Source organism: Myxine glutinosa, chromosome 3 (genome assembly GCF_964187855.1).
Source record: "Myxine glutinosa chromosome 3, kmMyxGlut1.1, whole genome shotgun sequence".
Taxonomy (NCBI): domain Eukaryota; kingdom Metazoa; phylum Chordata; class Myxini; order Myxiniformes; family Myxinidae; genus Myxine; species Myxine glutinosa.
This window is the reverse complement of record NC_136263.1, coordinates 39125824-39142830: the sequence shown is the minus strand read 5'-3', so window position 1 is coordinate 39142830 and position 17007 is coordinate 39125824. Positions and strand designations below refer to the sequence as shown.

Genomic DNA, 17007 nt, shown 5'->3' with positions numbered 1-17007 from the left:
CAGATGACCAAACGAGCTTTAACTCCAAGGCTTTTAATCCAATGGCGAATCTTCTTTATACGCGCAAAAGGGGGTGGGGGGGGGGGGGTGGAGGGGTGGAGGGGGGGGGGAGTGGGGGAAGTGGGGGAAGGGCCGTGAGCACCTGCCTGCGCGGGTACCCCAGCATTCTTCGAACCTGCGATAATTATCCATTCAAGCCGGCACAGAATTCAAAATGTACAATACCGGCTTTATTAAAGAAATGCTGGTAACAAGATAGTGCACAATAAACCACCTTTAGAGGCCATTTTTTTCCCCCTCAAGCGGGGGTTGGCCTTTTTCGGGGACCGTGGTTGTTGTTTATCGGTCCCCTTTTTTGAAGCAATGTTTTACGGCCGGATGCCCTTCCTGCCGCCAACCCTTTTTGTCGCCTTTTACGACAAGCAGGGAATTACCAGTGAACTGGTACTCAATTAGCCGACCTCGGAAGGATGACAGGCTGAGTCAACCCCCCTGGCGTTAATTCAGCGATCGACTGGGATTCGAACCCAGGATCCTAGGATCCTAAGCTGGCACCCTAGCCGCTAGCCCAACACCAGGGATTCAATAAAATAAGTGCACAATAAAATATAAAATCCTAAATGGAGCGCACCCTACACAGACTCATGAAACAGCACAAGGGAAAAAATAACTGGAAAATAAATGTGTTATTTTGTGGGCACTTAGCTCTGAGCGGCTCTTGAACCCAGTCGGGAATCGTCCAGGCCCGAGCGCGCAATCTGGGCACGGCACAGGCCTCGGCGGCAAGTAGGCCTCAGCACCCCTCGCCCACTCAGCCGCGCTAGTCTTCGTCGTTCGCTGCACCAGCACGCACGTTTCTCAGCGCACCGAGATGATGCCTGGACCAAGAGGAAAGAATGCACGAGCCGCGACCATCTGCAGGACCTTGGCACACCCCTGTTGACAATCGTGACTGTTCCCCATCGACGTCCACAGCGAAGAGATGAGCAGAGAGAAGAGGAAGAGGAAGAGCAAATGTCGGGTACTGCTCGTACTGACTGTACCCATGCAAGAAGTTTATCGGCCATTAGTCCTCTGACCGTCCACCTCCAGATCCGGAAACTGAGTAAAAGCCAAGAGGAGACAACACGAACAGTGGCCGCTTTCTATGAAATCCAATCGTGCAGACGACTAAATGTCAGGACTAGAGTCTTTAAAATTCCCGGTCTTCCACCTCCTCTGATGACGTTCGCGTACTCCCCAATTAGCGGCCGCCATCCCATCCCTCCATGGTCCCGGACCAATCACTGCTCTCCAGGGCATGGCCTTACGACCCTGCCTGCTTGATGTGGTGACGTCGCGGCTGGCAGCGTCGCGCTTACACGACATCCGGTCTAAACGAATATCCTCATGATACATTGGGTTTCTTCTTCTTCACGACAGTCGGAGCACACTACCTATGCAATTCTACCTAGACTAAGGTAATCATTGCCTACCCCCTATGAATGTAACAATATGTTATTCCTCATGGAGAGTTCTTTACAATGAGTCATGTCTCAATTTTTACTATGCAGCGCTTTTGAAGATAGAGGTGCAAAGTTTATTGGTTTTTCCAAAAAAAAATCCAAACGTGACCTGCCTATGACGTCGTAATTATCATTTTAAAAAATTATACAGGAGGTGCACCCTATGGTGAAAATTTCCTGTCAATCGGACCAACGCGGCTGCAAAGAAAATCATATTTATTCTGTGTGGACAAACAGACAGACTCAAATGCAATACCCTCTCCTCTGGCGAGCGTAATAAAATGGTTGTAGCATTTTTAAAAAATTCTAATTACAAATATTTTTGGCGAAAGGCTAAAATGTAAAAATAAAATCTCGCTAGTCATTTGTTAAATTTGGCCAAAAAAAAGTCCATAATTGCAATGCATCTCATCAAAATTCAAACACTTAAGTGTTCGAGAACACAGTGGTTCTGATGTCAATGAGGCAAGGTAGGTCTAGGTGTTATAAACAAATGCATCCTGTTAAGGTCATCCAGTAATGAAGCACAAGAGCTTATCTGGCCCTATACCAAGGCTTGACATTAACAGTTGCCCAGGGCAACCAACATTTGGTGTTGAGGAACCAAACTAATGAATCGGTTGCCCTTTCATGTAACATCAATAATCGTGCCTTGACCATTCATATTGAAAATATTAAATATGCATGTACAAAACAATGTTTTGATGTACAAAACGACCTCCTGGATCAATAAAAGTTACAGTAATGTGGTTGTTAGGCACGATCTTTCATGTGAGCGCTTGCAAAGGTGCAAAAGTAATTTGAAAGGCAGTTTGTGTGTATTAATTGTGTATATACGCTGGTCGCATCCGATCCGAGCTACTGTGAAATTAGCAATAAAAGGTGTGTGTGGTGTGTGTGTATATAACATATATTGAAAATACATTCAGGGTATTTGGAGTGTGTGTGTGTGTGTGTGTGTGTGTGTGTGTGTGTGTGTGTGTGTGTGTGTTTCTTACTTTAGGTAACAAGATATTTTAGTGAAGGGGATTATTTTTGAGGTTTATTTAAACAAAGTTGAATATAGGATGTTGTGAAATTATCATTTACAACAATCCTGAAAATTTAGTTTGTTACATTTTAGGAACAGCCGATACAATATCGTGTGTGTGTGTGTGTGTGTGTGTGTGTGTGTGTGTGTGTGTGTGTGTGTGTGTGTGTGTGTGTGTGTGTGTGTGTGTGTGTGTGTGTGTGTGTGTGTGTGTGTGTGTGTGTGTGTGAATATATAAGGTGCTGGAGTCCGTGATTATATATGACCCTTCACAAAGCTAACAGTGTATTCCACCTGACCAAGCACGTACCTTGCTCAATGCTCACATGGTCGCTTGCAAAACCAAAACAAGTCAAGCTATCTCCCAGGACCTATAGTGGAGACCCCGTTTGAAGAAGCGCTCAAGGTACATTCAAGTATGAAAATAAATGACAAAGGAAGTTTCAGGCGAAATGGAAAGAATTGAAGTGGCTTGGATACGGTTTAAAATGATATATTTTGCAACATATGTCGCAGCTTCATAGCCTTCGCCGACACATCTGGAGTCTGGACCCTTCATCGGATCTTCAAACTTCCCCCAATGTGCATGTGCAGAATCACCATACCTCCCAACACCATAGCAAATGCGCTAATGCAACAAAACTTGCGATTACAGAAAAAATAAATAAACTTATTCGGTGCCTACGACACCAGTGACTATTCCTCACGCCATCATCCGAACGGACAGGGAACAACATGCTCGTGTTACGAAGCCTTTAATCCAGTGTACTTCGTGATGAAGGCAGAGTTACCCTTCAACACTTACACTGGGATAATTCAATTGCAGAAGTTCAATGGACTTGATGTGGGCTCCACTAGCGTTAGCAACAAAGCATACAGAGCTTTTTCTCATACTTATATTCTTCTTTTGCTGGCAATGGAGTGTTCTCTTGATCGAACATTTTATAACTCCAACTTTTTTTTTTTCTTTTGCTTTTGTGAAAAACAGTGAAAGTTAAAAAACACAAAACACCTCCTCTACTTTGCTGTCCCCTACCCCACAAAATCAAAATCATCCTCCCCAAAAACAAACCATGTCAAGCCCTATTATGCAACTTTACCCCATCCGAAAGTGCTGTTTAATCAAGGTCAAAGAGAATAAATACGCTTGCGTGGCAGAGCGGAATGTGACCCACATAGTTTGTGGTGATCAACTCAACAAGATGCTTACCATCGATTTTCTTCTGCATTCGAGGGCAGACAAAGTACCAGACGAATGCAGCACAGAGGAGGCCACATAGCAAAGAAATCACCAACAGTACGACGACAGGTAGAGAAAAACCGAGCACTGTCGTGGAGCAGGAAGAGGAGACAACAGTAAAACTTTCCATTGGTAATAAGAGGAAGAATCAAGTTAAAGACAAACATAACATAGGTAGGTTGAACAAAGGAATAACACGGCTGCACAAAAGGGAAGAAAAAAAAAAAGTACTGCACAGGGAAAGCCACGGGTCAGAGCGGTGATGGTGGTTTGGCATGCGGTAGTGTACCCACCAGGAAACCCAGTGTGCATGGTGGTGAAGAGGTTTATACAGAGGGTCAGGCCATAGAACACCGGCAACGCTCTGAGCCCATTGGGAACAGGATCGGGCTACCAATGACAACGTTAGTTTAGGAAGAAATCCAGCAAAGAAATGCATTTCAAGCAAAGCATGCCGTCCCTCCAAAACCCACAAGTACGAACCTTGTTGAGGATAAAATATCGCACGATGGAGAAAAAGCATATTGACATTACTCCTGAAATCAGTGGGGAGATGAACCAAGAGGCCACTGCAAAACACACACACACCGTTTCATAGTTTTAACTATAACTTCTCATTTTTCAAAGCTTGGTGTTGGCTTAATGGTGAAGGTGGCTGGCTTGAGATCTCAGGGTCCTGAGTTCAAGCCCTTGTCATGCTGTTGAAGTAACACCAGGTGAGTTGACTCAGCCTGTCATCCTTCCAAGGTCGGCAAAATGAGTATCAGCTTACCGGGGAAAAAAAAATGAGTCATTTGAGTATCCTGCATCAGTGGTGACCCATCCAGGATTGTTCCCAACTAGGGCATGCCCGTACTATATATATGCCCGTACTATATATCTATCTAAAATTATATCCCCCCCCTCTATTTACATGAAATGGTTTGGTCCATTCGCAACGACCACAGAACCCCCCCCTCTATTTACATGAAATGGTTTGGTCCATTCGCAACGCCAAAGCGAACGGCGAACGGCTAAATCGCCATAGCTCGGTAAGTACTTGTCCGATTAATTTCAAACCTTGAAAAGGCACATCCTCGGGTCCCCAGCAATATACCTGGCAAGTTTCAAGTATATCGGACCGGTAGTTGTCGAGAAATCGTTGTCGCATACACACATACACACACACATACACACAGAGATTAATGGAATTATAGATAGACTAGGGCATTGCCCGTACGTGGGTGCCCGTTCCTTGCCAAAAAAAAAAAAAAACGCTACCCGTACGCTCTACCCCGCCCGTACGCCCGTAAACAAAAAATAACAACGCTCTTCGCTTCCGCCCTTCGCTCTGACTGAATTGGGAGAAATAATGCGCATAAGAAATCGAATTACGTACCGTAATGGCGGTCAGCTCGTAACGCGCACACTGTCCGGAAGTTCGCATATCGCATATCTATCTATCTATCTATTAATGCCCATTTATTCAATTATCGCCAACGTATTTTGGCTTTTTGCAATTTAATCGCAAGGAAAAGTAGAAAGAGAAGAGGGAAAAAAAGAAAAGCCTTGCCTTGCTGCAAACAGCTGCTGCAAACAACAACAACATGGAAGGCTGCACTGTCCGGAAGTTGGCATATCGCAGTTACGATTATTTTAGTGTTAATGGCCAATTATTCAATTAGCGCCAACGTATTTTGGCTGTTTGCAATTTAATCGCAAGGAAAAGTAGAAAGAGAAGAGGGAAAAAAAGAAAAGCCTTGCATTAACGCATTAACGCTTGCATTGCATTAACGGTTCGGCACACGTGATAGCTCGCTGCTCTCTGATTGGTTGAAGCGTTTTTTGGACATAGCTCGGTAGGTACTTGTCCGATTAATTACAAACCTTGAAAAGGCACATCCTCGGGTCCCCAGCAATATACCTGGCAAGTTTCAAGTATATCGGACCCGTGGTTGTCGAGAAACAGCGGTCACAGACACACAGACACACAGACAGACACACAGAGATTGCTGGAATTATAGATAGATAGCCAAGGAAACTGCTTCGGCAGCCCTAGGCATCTGAAGATGCAAAAGGAGTGGTTTTATTCTTTTGTTTTGTTCAATGCAAGTGAAGAGTCAAAATGTTATCTGCTGAACCATCAAGGAATGATATTGTGCCAGCAACATTCAGCACAGATGTTTTTTGTTTTTTTGGTAGTTTCCATCCAGTGTCACAGATTTCCCATTCCCGGTCCATTGCAACATGTCGCATTTTTAAGCTCCAAATTTTTTTTTTTAAACCGTAAATTGTTATGAGTAGCCCCCTCCATTAGTATAGTTAGTAACCTCAGATGACGTTCACGCACTCCCCAATCAGCCCCCGATATAGTTAGTAATCTATGATTCTCAAACCAAGCCATATGTCAAGAGGAAATCCATTATATTCCATGGCAACTGAATAGGTTAACTAATCTCAAGTGCACGCATTTGACTTTGGGTAGTGATGGCCACTACTGAGCAAGCAACAAGTGACAACAGACTTGCCAGTAGGGAAAAGACATCCTGTATCATGCAATATAACTCAAGCGAGGAGAGCTTGGCTGTCTTTGCAAGAAGTCAACTACCTTGCACTACTTCCCTCCGAGCCAGGCTCCATTGGCACATCCCATGCACAAACCTTCCACGTAGACCACAGTAAGTATGCAGCAAGCCATGTTTTGCAATGGTAACCAGTCCCCAATGCAGCACCTTATTTGGGTTTACGGCGATGTATAAATCAGCAAGAAATTCCGGAATATGCAGAATGAAGAACAATTCTTGCTCATGAAGGCTGGTGTCGACCTCCGTCATTGAGGTTATGCTAACCGCCATGAGGAGCAAGGAGAAGCTGACCCTAACCTTGCCACCTTAACCATTAACCCACCAATCTTGATTTTGAGTAAACAGTCATGATATGCATGGAATCAAATTAGTTTGTAACATTCCAATATATAGAAGGGCTCCAACTCAATGCTCAACACAGACTTCACTCAACAGTAGATCTGAGATGCTGTCCGGCCATCTCAGCCCACAAGCTCCTGATGCTGCGACCGCAATTCTCGTGTCTTTGCAATTGAGATAAAGGGAGAGTGCTGTCTCTTAATGTCTTTGATCTCCATGAGCTTCAAGATACTGTAACAACCACTCGATCATCTGCTACAGCCGTATATCCCGTTTCTGGGTTTTTATTCAGATTTAGTCGTCAGTTCTATTCTTTTGGATCTAACCAGCCTCTGGGATTGAAGCTAGCAGGTCTTAGCCATTCAATCAAATGGCGATTCGTAACAATGGATAGGTTAGTTATATAGATATAGATACCACCAAGTCCTTCATGCACATGTCAAACAAACGGTAGAAACTTTGTACTATTTTGAGCAACTGGGAGAAATATCTCGTCTTACAAAGAGGGAGAAAAATTAAGCTGTTGACACGTAAAGTGAGCCAACAAACATGGTGCAAGTCCGAAGGAAAAGGGGGTCAAAGTTCAGGTTCTCATTCACAATCCCATTAAGCAAAGATTAATAAAAGACTCCAAAATGTTGTTGAAGAAAATTAATCCATCAACACCGAAGGAACACTAAGATTATATGAGTGCACTGAACTCAATTTGGCGGTGGATGTGGGATAGCTCAATTACAAAAGGAAAACTGGAATACAGTACTAGTTTTTTATTTATCTTAAACATTTGACTGAATAGCTTACCCTCATCCCTCTCCCTCACTCATTTCCACCTTATTATGGGTCAGCAGTTATCTGACTGTTCTACCCATGGGGACATAGCTTGCCAAGATCAAATTTTGAGCGTCCGTGTTTTCCATTCTTGGTTGGCACACAGTAAAACAAACCTGCATATAAAATGCAGCCACATACAAGTACAAGTTGATTAACCAAATGCACACACTGAACTCACCGATCTTTAAAAGAGTCCTCCACTGCACGCTTTGTGCTCCTATCGCCACAAGAGAAAACCCAATAGTGGCTCCGACGATGCAGTGTGTGCCCGAAATGGGAAGCTTCAGGAACGAAGCAATCAGCTGCCACATTGCTGAGCCTGCACAAAAGGTAGCCGTACACCAAGCTAAGGGACTATCTACATGCAAGTGAGGTTGGGGAAGGGGACAATAACTATCAAAAAGTGGTTTTAAAAAATGGGGGTTATGGCAAAAGGAAAAAGAGACAATGAAGTTAAAGAAAAAGTAGAATACAACTGAATATTTATAAAAGTAGAATACAACAACTGAATCCACCTGCACACAAAAATAAAAGGTGGAGGCAGGTCGTGGAAAGAGATTTGAAGAGCGTGGAATTGCAAGAGGAAGATGCAGAGGACAGAGGCGAATGGAGAAGGCGGATCCGAGTAGCCGACCCCTAACTGTTGTGATTAAGGCACAGATGAGAAGAAGAAGAAGAAGAAGAAGAGGAAGAGAAGCTCCAAAAAGGTTTAAAAAATGGCGAAAAGAACAAAAAAAACCTTCAATCATTGACCATTTTTGAGGCGAAAATGCATAAATTTGCAAATGTCCAGCACTTCTTGGAGAAAGTAGAAATTAGGGGAATATTTGCAAGGGTAATGGATGGGGTTGTGTACTGAAAATGAAGGGGGTATAGAAAGGGGGTTCAGAAGACGAGTCATTTTTTCATCAAACAAACACTGGGAAATGCAAATGCCTGTTTCAGCAGTGGCGGCACTCGTCTAGAAAGAGCAAGGCCAAACGAGGATGGCTTCTTTAGAAGGGCCTATCATGGCTGGAAGGTAATCAGGACACATGACCACTTTACAACTCTAATATGCACCTGCTAACACCTGTCCATTCCATCATTTCTCAAACTTGTAGATGAAACACCACAATCCCACATATTTGTACAAACTAGTCATTACCCACTCCTGGAATTCCAGAATTGGCATCGTTTTCCAATCGCAATATCCCCTCCCTCAGGCAGGGGTCAGTGATTAAACCACTTGCACATGAAAATCACAAGTCGTCTCCCCATACCTGCCAGGGGGTGGGGAGGATCAGTTATTTAATGCCGATGACCTGACCCTGGGTACCCCAAGCACAAATGCAAAATTTAGTGGAGGTCGGCCAAGCTGTTTTTTGATTTCATAAGGAACAGATGTACATACATTGCTGTATTTTATATAGTAGGATAGGATAGTAGGATGTGAAAAAAACCTTGCGGTTCATAGTCATGAACCATACTTTATGCAGAGCATTGGTACTACCGCGGTTTACTTGGCTGCATCCTGGTTGGGTCACAAATCACACAGGTAGGCAAGGCAGGAATTTGGAATTTGGTCGTTGTGCCAGCAATAGCTCGCCTATTCCTCGCAAAGGACACTGTGGGTTCTTTAACTTCCACCAACTAATGCCAAAAGATGGAATACCCAGTTTAACGTCCATTTGAGGGACATCAATGCACATTCGAACGCACATCGATGAATCACCATTTTTGAAAAACCAGGATGAATTTATAGCTAGGTCAGGATTCGAAGGTAGACTTGACAATTTGAGGTGAGTTTGCGTACCTCTAGGCCATTATGTCAGCCCACCTTGAAGTTACTGCACCAAATTGTCATACGATAACCTTACAACTTCAATATTCATAAAAACCCAAAAGCTCATCAACATGTCATGCACGACAACGAAAAGAAAAGCAAACAGATTTTCTACTCAAATACTTACCAACCATGGCGCTGACCTGTCCAGCCATTAGTTTTGGCTCAGACTCGTTGTAATAGTTCACATCGACAATGCCCTTACGAATTGTCTTCCCGACTTTAGCTCCGAGCAGCACCGAGCCGAGCGTTTCGAAGATGGATGCGAGTATGCAGGCCTGACGGAGAGTCACCACACCGGAGCCCACAGCCGTGCCAAAGGAATTGGCGACGTCGTTGGCACCGACCGAAAATGCCAGCACGAATGCAATGACGAAACCAATGCCAAGCAGAAGCTGCTCCAGTGAGTCCGCCATTGCTCACAGCTTCAATTTTCTTACACGACCTCTGTTATTGCATAGCCTGCCTACGCCGAATGCTCCTAGTCCTAATCCCTTTCAATAAGACCTTGAACGTGTACAGAACCGTTATGACTTTCAAAAAAAAGAAAATAAAGGATCAACAGAAGACACTAAAGTTTTTGATCAGGTCAAACTACCAAATAAAACTCAAGAAATGCTCTTAAATACTGGAACTTCAAAAATAAGTTACACTTTCCCTCTACCAACATAAGTTAAGTACCTTCAAAAATATATAGATTTGAGAAACCAATATGGCTCAAATTACCTTAATTAGCTATTTCTACCTGGGACTGATAACCAGGTTGTTCCAAATTGCTATCGAACAGCTAAATGGGTAAATGATGCTGCTTTTGTTGAGGCAAAATAAATCTTCCACTCTATCTTCATGGTTCAAAACAGAAAGGTTTCAATTCCTGTATTCAAAAGGATCAACCTAGAAAGAAAAGGAAACATAAACACGAGACAGTGTTAAAATGGAAGAGATGCACCAGGATGTATACAAGAATGCACAAGGAACTTTGATACAGAAGGTCATCTGCCCCATCATGTCTGCTCTGTATCAACACAACATTCAATTCAGGTGTTTATTGACTTTTTGAGGAAATAACTGATACGGACACAGCACATTCACCTTTGGACGAGAGCTTCTCTGACGTCACAATTACTACACATGTACAACGTCATCCATCCATGGCTAAGCTACCGACTAGTCCTGCCAATATATCTACAATGGAGACCATTTCATGCATTAACTACTCTCTTGAGTGAAAGACAATGATCACCTGCTGATTAGGTGGCTCAAAGGTGGAAAATGACAAGGATTGTTGAACAGTGGGAAAACGCACCATTTCTTCAGCAAAGCACCACGTGGGCTTAGGCCCCAGTCACACCGGGCCTGCGACCAGGTTACGACCTAGTTGCGACCGAAAAATGTTGGAATCGCGGGCAAATCGTAGAAAGAGTGCACGACTGGTCGCAGAGGTCGTGGGTGATCGCCAGAGCAAAATCAGTCGCAGCAAAGTCGATGGTCATGTTCAAAACTTCTGACCTGCGATTCCAAATCGTAAGATGTCGCAGACAGGTCTTACATGGTCGTACCACCAGTCGCGCATGGACGCACCACCAGTCGTGCATGATCGCAGGGGTCAAGTAGTCGCACGATTGGTCGTGCTACTGGTCCTGCCACCTGACGATTGGTGGTGCCACCTGTCGTACGACCTCACGATCGGTAGTGCGACCAGTCACGACCTGTCCCGACTGGTTGCACGACCTTACGATTGGTGGTACCACCAGTCTTTAGCTCGCCAAGGCTGTGCATGTTTACCTCAAGCACTACTACAACAACGTCGGCAGTGTCCCGTGGCAGGATAACATGATCTAGGAACTGTTGTGTGAATGTTGGAATTTTGATTATTTTTTTTGAGATATGTGTATCATATATTATATGCTATGTGTATGATCTATTTTTGCATATCTATTTTGCAATGAACTTGTACAATAAACATGCTATTTCATGGTATGTCAGGAGAAAAAGTAATAATTAGTTGTCTTTATTGTGCTTGTATGGTCTGAGTAATAAATGACTGGTTTATATTACAATGGAAAAAATTATTATTTTAAATACAAATTAAATCAATACATGTATACACAAACAAAGTTCTTTGTCAAAGTAAAATCTTTAACACAACAAAGTAATGTGCAGAACTAAGCTGCCAGGCCACAGCTCCCTTCTTGGGAGGCATAGCGAATTATAGTTTCAGATGAAAAGTTCGACAAAGTGTACTCCTTGAGAGGTATGTAACTAGTGACTACTGATGCTGACGCACGATCGCGAGCCTTTAGATCTGATCGAGCGACCCATCTCATGACTGGCTGCGACTGGCTGCGACTGGCTGCGATTGATCGTACGATCGGTCGCTGATCGCCACCACTAGTCGCACGATTACCTACGATTGATCTTGCGATCGATCTTCTCCAATCGTTGGTGATCGCATGACCACGCGTACCACCAATCGTAAGATGACCTACCACCAGTCTTAAGAGCAATCGCAGTATGCGATCGCAAATGGAGATCGTAGCAAACATTGCCGATTGGTCGTACCTCGGCCAAATTGCCACCAATCGCACGATCCAGAAAACGTACGATCCAGTGTGACTGAGGCTTAAGCTGTGACCCGTCATGTTATTACAGTGTAGAAAGGTGAGGTAACTAGGACTGCTTCAGTTGCACTTGGCTTCCGGAATTTTTTTTAACAATCTTGAAAAGAAGTATTAATTTATACTGCATGGTGTAGGCTTGGGGTGTCTTCAGCTACTAAGCAGCTAGCTAGTGGTTCCCAAGCCAGTGGTTCCTTGACAGTTTCAAATGGAGTGCTTGCTTGAGTGCTCAGCAACTTGATGAGCACTCTACAAGAAACGACGTGGTAATTGAATACACCCCTGGTGTTGGCTTAATGGTTAAAGTGGCTGACTTCCGATCTTACGGTCTCAAATTTGAGCTCCTGTAGAGCCGGTAAAACAACTCGGCCTGTCAACCTTCCGAGGTATGTATGTATTATATATATATATATATATATATACAGTATATATATATATATATATATATATATATAGCCTAAAACAAACCCCTCCCTCCCCCCTGCCCACTCCCCGTTAGGAATCGCGAGGCCCTTTGGTTGGGCATGCGGATTAGTAGTAGTTTAGAGCGATGGAATACTGTAACTCTAACTCGCTACTGGTGCTTGTGGTCAAATAATGAAAGGGTGGTATAATTATTACCTTATCTGGAATTATAATTCCAGATAAGGTATCGCCATCGTGCACCCACCATCCGTCCGTCCGCCTCCTATTTCAACTTCGCCAGCCCAAACTGCTGGGCTGATCCGGCTGAAATTTGGCAACAATGTTCTGCTTTTGACACGTAACAGGAATTGCAAAGCTCTTTCCGGTCACGTGACTTTAAGTAGGTCAAAATACGGCAGACTTAGTAAATTCCTTCAAAAAAATCTTCTCCAGACCCACCAGTCAGAATGCTAACAATTTTGCGTTACAACATTGGGACATGGTCCTGATGTTAAATTGCGGAGGACATACCGACCACGTATGTCTAAAATGGCCTCTAAACGGTGGTTTTTATACCGACCACGTGAGAGGAATTGTGTCTAAATGGCGGTTGCAAAAATTCATTCAAAAATTTTCTTCTCCAGACTCACCAGTTAAAATGCTACCAAATTTGGGTTACAACATTAGGCCAGGGCATGGATGTTAAATTGTGGAGGTCATGCCAAATAGGTGACCAGAAGTGTGTCAAAATGGCTGACTTGGTCAATTTTTTGGAAAATCACATAAATCCCTTCAAAAATCTTCCCCAGACCCACCAGTCAGAATACTACAAAATTTGGGTGACAACATTAGGCCAGGGCCCAGATAAGCGACAGGTCCAGTGGTCCTATTTTTATTATTAGCTTCACTATTATTTATATTAGCTATATTATTATTATTAGCTATATTAGCTATATAATTAGCTTCACTTCACTTCACTATTATTTATTTTATTATTAGCTTCCCACTGCCATGATCTTTCCTGGGAAAACCACATTTCAAATCTGGCATCCAAAGCCAGTCGCCGACTGGGCATCCTCCGTCGTGCGAAGTCCTTCCTTGGCACACCTGAGCTCCTCACCACATACAAGGCTTTCATCTGCAACTCAATGGAATACTGCTCTCCCCTCTGGGCCGGTGCTCCTGCCTCACACCTAGCTCGTCTTCACGCTGTTGAAACCAAAGCGTTCAGAATCATAGGAATCTCCCGCGATGAAGCTAACTCCGAGGGCCTTTCACCCACTCACTGCAGGCAGGTTGGTAGTCTTTCTGTCTTCTACCGACTCCTCTCTGGCCTTGCCCCCCCCAGGTCTCTCTGGGCTCTGTCCCCCAAATATTCCTACAGGTCGCACAAGATCTGCCTGCAACCCTCTTATGGTTAAACTGCCAAAATCAAGACTCTCTGCTCACCTTCACTCCTTCATTCCTCTTTTCTCCCACCTCTGGAACAAACTCCCTCACTCTTCAATCCCACTCCACCCTCCAGGTCTTTAAAACAGCTGATCACCACCATCTCTTATCTTCCCCCATCCAAAACCTTTATCTTTTCTACCCCCACTAATTTCACCCCAAATCCACTTTTTTGAAATATCAACTTCTGTCCTGGATCTTCTCTAGCACGCGTTTTCAGTAGTCCTTGGTGTCCTTGTGTTTTATACTTCTCCCACCCCCCCCCCCCCCCCACTCCCACGCCTCCTCCCCCCAAGCCCTCTCCCTCCCACACATCTCCCTTGTCTCAAATGTTGTGTTTGTGTGCTTCCCCTTCTCTCCCCATCTTGTCTTTCGCTCCCTCTTTTTATATATTTTGTTTGTCTGGTTGATTTGTTTGTGAAATAAATGTTAGCTCTTTCACGAGCCTCGATTCAGTATACAAAAAAAAAAAAAAAAAAAAACTACATCCTAAAGCTTAATCATAATCGAGCTAACCCAATAATCAATCACATCTAGATAAATGCACTTACTTCAAGCAATTATTTAAGGACCATCGAATCCCTTTTAGAGGAACACTGGACCCAATCTCGCAATGCCACAGAAGCTCCACAATAACAAAAAGGCGTTTTATTAATCGACATTTCAAACGAGGGGTCGTAGGGTCCCGTCTGGGGGGTCTCTGCGCTCATCCCCATGCACGGAATGCAAACTCCGGCAAACACAAGAACAGTTACAGCACAAGCCTTAAAAAAGCGTTAAACATCCACAAACGTGATAATGGATAATAAATTAGACACGAGAATGAAATATTTAATGAACCTGAACGGCACTCGATAGAGCGGATACCACCACACTGCTGAAGAGTTTATGTTTTGTATCCCACTGATAGGCCAGATCTGGATTTGGACCTGAACCAAAATCTAATCGGTTTGTTGTCGCCTCACCAGCTCTTCCCCCAAGTTTTGTCATAACTCGTCCACAACATTTTCAAATGTGTTATATCTCGCTTTTCGCCCGATCTCTAAATAGGGAAGAATCACGTAAAATATATATATATATTCTTGTATCCAAATCCATATTCAGATCTTCACCAAAATCGAAATGATTAGTCCATGTCACACACCCAGCATCTCCACCAAGTTTTGTCCAAATCCATCCACAACTTTTTGAGATATCCTGCTATGAGATATCTACCCCAGATCCACTTTTTTGAAATTCCAACTTCTTTCCTGGAAGTCCTTGCAGTGTCCATATGTTTTATACCTCTCACAACTCCCCCCAAGCCCTCTCCCTCCCACAGTTCTCTCGATGTCCCTGCTCTCAAATGTTGCGTTTGTGTCCTTCCCCCTCTCTCCCCATCTTGTCTACCGCTCCCCTTATTTTGTGTTTTGTGTGTTTGACTTTTTGTGTGATTGTCAGCTCTTTCACGAGCCTCGATGTTGTATACAAAAAAAAAAAAAAAAAGGATCGTTTTTGGCCCGATCTCCCAATGGTGAAGGATCACTTAAAAAATTTCTAGTAGCCGGATCCGAATCTTCACTAAAATCGAATCATTTCGTCCTCGTCACATACGCTACATCTCTGCCAAATTTCGTCCGAATTCGTCCACAACTTTTTGAGATATCTTGTTCACAAGCGGACAGACAGACAAACAAAAAGCCAGACAGGAGTGAAAACATAACCTCCATCCACCTTCGATGGTGGAGGTAAATATCAAGTTTAAAAGGTTTATTATCACCAATAAGTTTGCTACGAAACAGCAAGAGCACAAGCAGCTCGTCCATTGTGCCAACATATGGGGAGAACAAAGGGTAGAACCCCAGATATATTGTAATTACAGCATTATAATGTACTTACACCGTCCAATTAGAGTTGTAATTATTGACTAATCGGTGCTCGCTTCGGTACGACGTCGCTGGGTTGAAGGGACGCACGTGGATGCTGTACTGTACGTACTGTACCGTACAGCTGCACACGTGGTGTCGCGGAGGCACGCCGCACGAGCTCCTCGGTTAACGAGGCACGGACCGGACGACCATGGACGTGCACGGCTCGAGAGGGAGAGACGGCGCGAGTCGAGCATGTGGCGTCACCAGAAATAGCAACCGCGAACGCAGCTCCGCCACGCAAGATTACATTACAGGACGAACAAAAGTCAAAACCATCGTCGGCCATTCAGTCGGCCCGCACCGCCACAGGGGACATCGCAGGGAGAAATTACGCGCGCACTGACGTCGTCAGAGGTCGCGGCCGCGCGACCTTTATGGGCATCTACATTAAAATAAATAAATATATCATTACTCACAGTCACAGACAGAAGTCTGTAATTAATTAATTAGTTAATTCAATAACACGTCACGTCAATGAAGAACCGACCTCGTACATGGCGGGAACGAGTCGCTCACAAAGAAATCGTTCGTGTGACTAAAATTAAATTTCGGGTAAAAATTTTAAATCGAACTTTCAAAACTCACCCTCAATGATACTCGGCGCAGCTTCACTGTACTAACTCCGTACGAAAGTACCTCACAACCTAGAGAGCGGGGTAAATGGAAAGATGTTCGCGCGTCACGGCTTTGCCCGCCAAATTAACTGCCTTCCAAGTTACAACACCCCTCACTTCCTCACTCCGCCTTCCCTCCCTATTCATAAAATTATCTTCCTTTGATGACCTCCTCCCCATCATCCATTCTCGAGACATCTTTCGCATACCTCACAAAACCCCTCCCAAACAATTTCTTACCATACTTCCGGATCATCCTTATCTTCTTATTCTTCTTCTTCTGCCTCTTTCTTGTTTTAATAACATTTTCAGAGTCGCGAGGTTCTATATATGCCACGTACCTAAATACTTCGGCTGTAGGGGAAAAAAATATTGCGGAGTTTATATTGTAAGCCACGTTTCTTTTATACATTTTAAACCCGATTTGAAAAGTCGATGGTGCTTCTGCTTCAGTCGGCAAAGTGTATCCGGTACGCCTGACCACGTGATCCCCATTTCTCCAGCCGAATGCAAAAGGCGTGATCTGGGTTCCCTGTGCCGAGGGTATTGTTACCTCCGCCACCGAAGGTGGATGGAGGTTATGTTTTCATGTATGTATGTATGTATGTATCTATGTATGTATGTATGTATGTATGTATTGTTATGAATTTTGGTAGAGCAACATCTAGAGCGAGGTA

The 17007-nt window shown here is 43.9% G+C and overlaps 1 protein-coding gene across 3 annotated transcripts in view; it reads right to left on the bottom strand.

Moving 5' to 3' along the window:
• LOC137423654 (sodium-dependent phosphate transporter 2) overlaps positions 1-16612 on the bottom strand; it is a 55963-nt gene extending 39351 nt beyond the window's left edge. Inside the window, exons 1-6 of one of the 3 annotated variants that reach the window (XM_078773914.1) lie at positions 16571-16612; positions 9462-10228; positions 7688-7828; positions 4259-4344; positions 4069-4165; positions 3746-3862 (exon numbers count right to left, since the gene is read on the bottom strand). In XM_078773914.1, the coding sequence (XP_078630040.1) occupies positions 3746-3862; positions 4069-4165; positions 4259-4344; positions 7688-7828; positions 9462-9750 (730 nt within the window). In that variant the 5' untranslated portion in view covers positions 9751-10228; positions 16571-16612. Of the gene's footprint in view, positions 1-3745; positions 3863-4068; positions 4166-4258; positions 4345-7687; positions 7829-9461; positions 10229-15684; positions 16064-16301 lie in introns of those variants that run through there. The other 2 variants (XM_068111029.2, XM_068111030.2) reach the window with 2 other exon arrangements.
• Positions 16613-17007: the final 395 nt, after the last annotated feature.